The sequence below is a fragment of the Buceros rhinoceros genome, unplaced genomic scaffold (genome assembly GCF_000710305.1).
Source record: "Buceros rhinoceros silvestris isolate BGI_N320 unplaced genomic scaffold, ASM71030v1 scaffold22660, whole genome shotgun sequence".
Classification (NCBI taxonomy): Eukaryota; Metazoa; Chordata; class Aves; order Bucerotiformes; family Bucerotidae; genus Buceros; species Buceros rhinoceros.
Window position 1 is genome coordinate 7,078 of NW_010388186.1, and position 1,454 is coordinate 8,531.

Below are 1,454 nucleotides of genomic sequence, written 5' to 3' on the forward strand. Positions count from 1 at the left end.
TGGGGGCTCTCACTGCAGTTTGCTCTGGTGGAGGAGCTGCTCGGTAGGAATCTGAACCGAGACACTTCCCCCGCGGCTGAGAGGCATGACGCCGTTTGAAGAGGAACCAGCCCCATCTTTCACCATCGCTGCCCGCAGCCTCTCCTCTCCCAGGCAGATGTGTGCATCACCCCGCAGATGCTGTCTCCCTCCCCCCACACAGCCAGCAGGGAAGTGGCCCTGTTTTTCCGGCAAATAACCCCGCTGGGAGCCCCTCGGCGTGTGCCTGCAAACCAGCTCCCCCTCCTCCATCTGGGGCTTTATCAGACAGACAGGACAGACACTGGGACTGCAGACTTCTGCCTCTGGTGATAAGACCGAGTCCTGCTACACTCCGGAGCCACTTGCAAAAGGTCACTCCGAGCCATCGCATGCCACCCCTGCACCTTCTCCCTCCTTTCCTGCAGCTGCCCATGTGCGGACCCAGCACATTAAAACCCCCGGCACTCCCAGCTCCCCCATGGTAACACCACAGCCCCAGGGGCTGGGTGCACTCAGGCTTAAAAACTGGGCGACGCCTTCGACGCACTCGAGTTTGCAAGTGCCACCAGCTCCAAGTCTCACTGCTCTTCTCCTCGCCCTGTGCTGCTAAAACAGGTTCCTGCAAGCAACCACTGCCACTAATACTTGAATTTCAGAGCCTCAGGCCAAGTGTTCGGTGCTGAGCTGCTCCCCAACGCCAGCAGAGTGGTGAGTCCAGAGCAAGTGGCCCCCTGGAGAGACAGCATCCTAAATAATAGGGGGTGACCCTCGGGAGCCAGGGGTGCACACCGGAGGAGCTCACCTGCAGGTTTCCTGTTGTACTTCAGCACTTCGCAGAGCACCAGTTTGTTGGGGTCCAGGCAAAAAGGGTCCCTGAACATGCGGACAGGCACCAGGAACATGTCACTGTTGGAGCCCTCTGCCTGTGCCGTGCTGGAGCCATCGAAATTCCACTCGGGGACATCTGCGAGGCAGGAGGGAGACAGAGTGGGGAGCAGGATTGGGAAAAGGTATCTCTCATATGGATCATGCCAAGTGCTGGTGGCTTAGACCCAGGATGGAGCGCCCAGAGGGCACGGAGTGCAGTGGGACAATGTTTTCTTGCACATCCCCAGACCCCACCAGTGCACCCCGAGCATCAGTGTGTTCCCCTCCCCGCCCCAGCTCCATCAGGACACAGGCAGGATCAGCCGCGGACACTTCACCTCCCTCTACCAATCCAGATGCCAACATGTCTCCATGCTCATTTGCCTGGTGGAAAGGGGCGAGGATCTCATCCTCCCCTTCCCACCCAGTTAATGACAGAGGTTATGGATGAAGAAAACCGCAGTGATGCAGGCCAGATATTTACCCTGCTGCTGGGTATAACCCCACGAGACAACCGCAGCGGGTATCACCGCTGTGCCATGCCACCAGGGAGAGCGAGTGCCACC

General features: G+C 58.9%; 1 protein-coding gene across 1 annotated transcript in view; it reads right to left on the reverse strand.

The window, feature by feature from the left end:
* The window catches only part of LOC104501345 (glutamine synthetase), a gene marked incomplete at its 5' end in the record, with an annotated part of 5,206 nt that extends 4,171 nt beyond the window's left edge, over positions 1-1,035 (reverse strand). The window contains one exon of the mRNA XM_010145145.1: positions 824-1,035. Coding sequence (XP_010143447.1) covers positions 824-1,035 — 212 coding nt within the window. The remainder of the gene's footprint in view (positions 1-823) is intronic.
* Between the last annotated feature and the right edge of the window lie 419 nt (positions 1,036-1,454).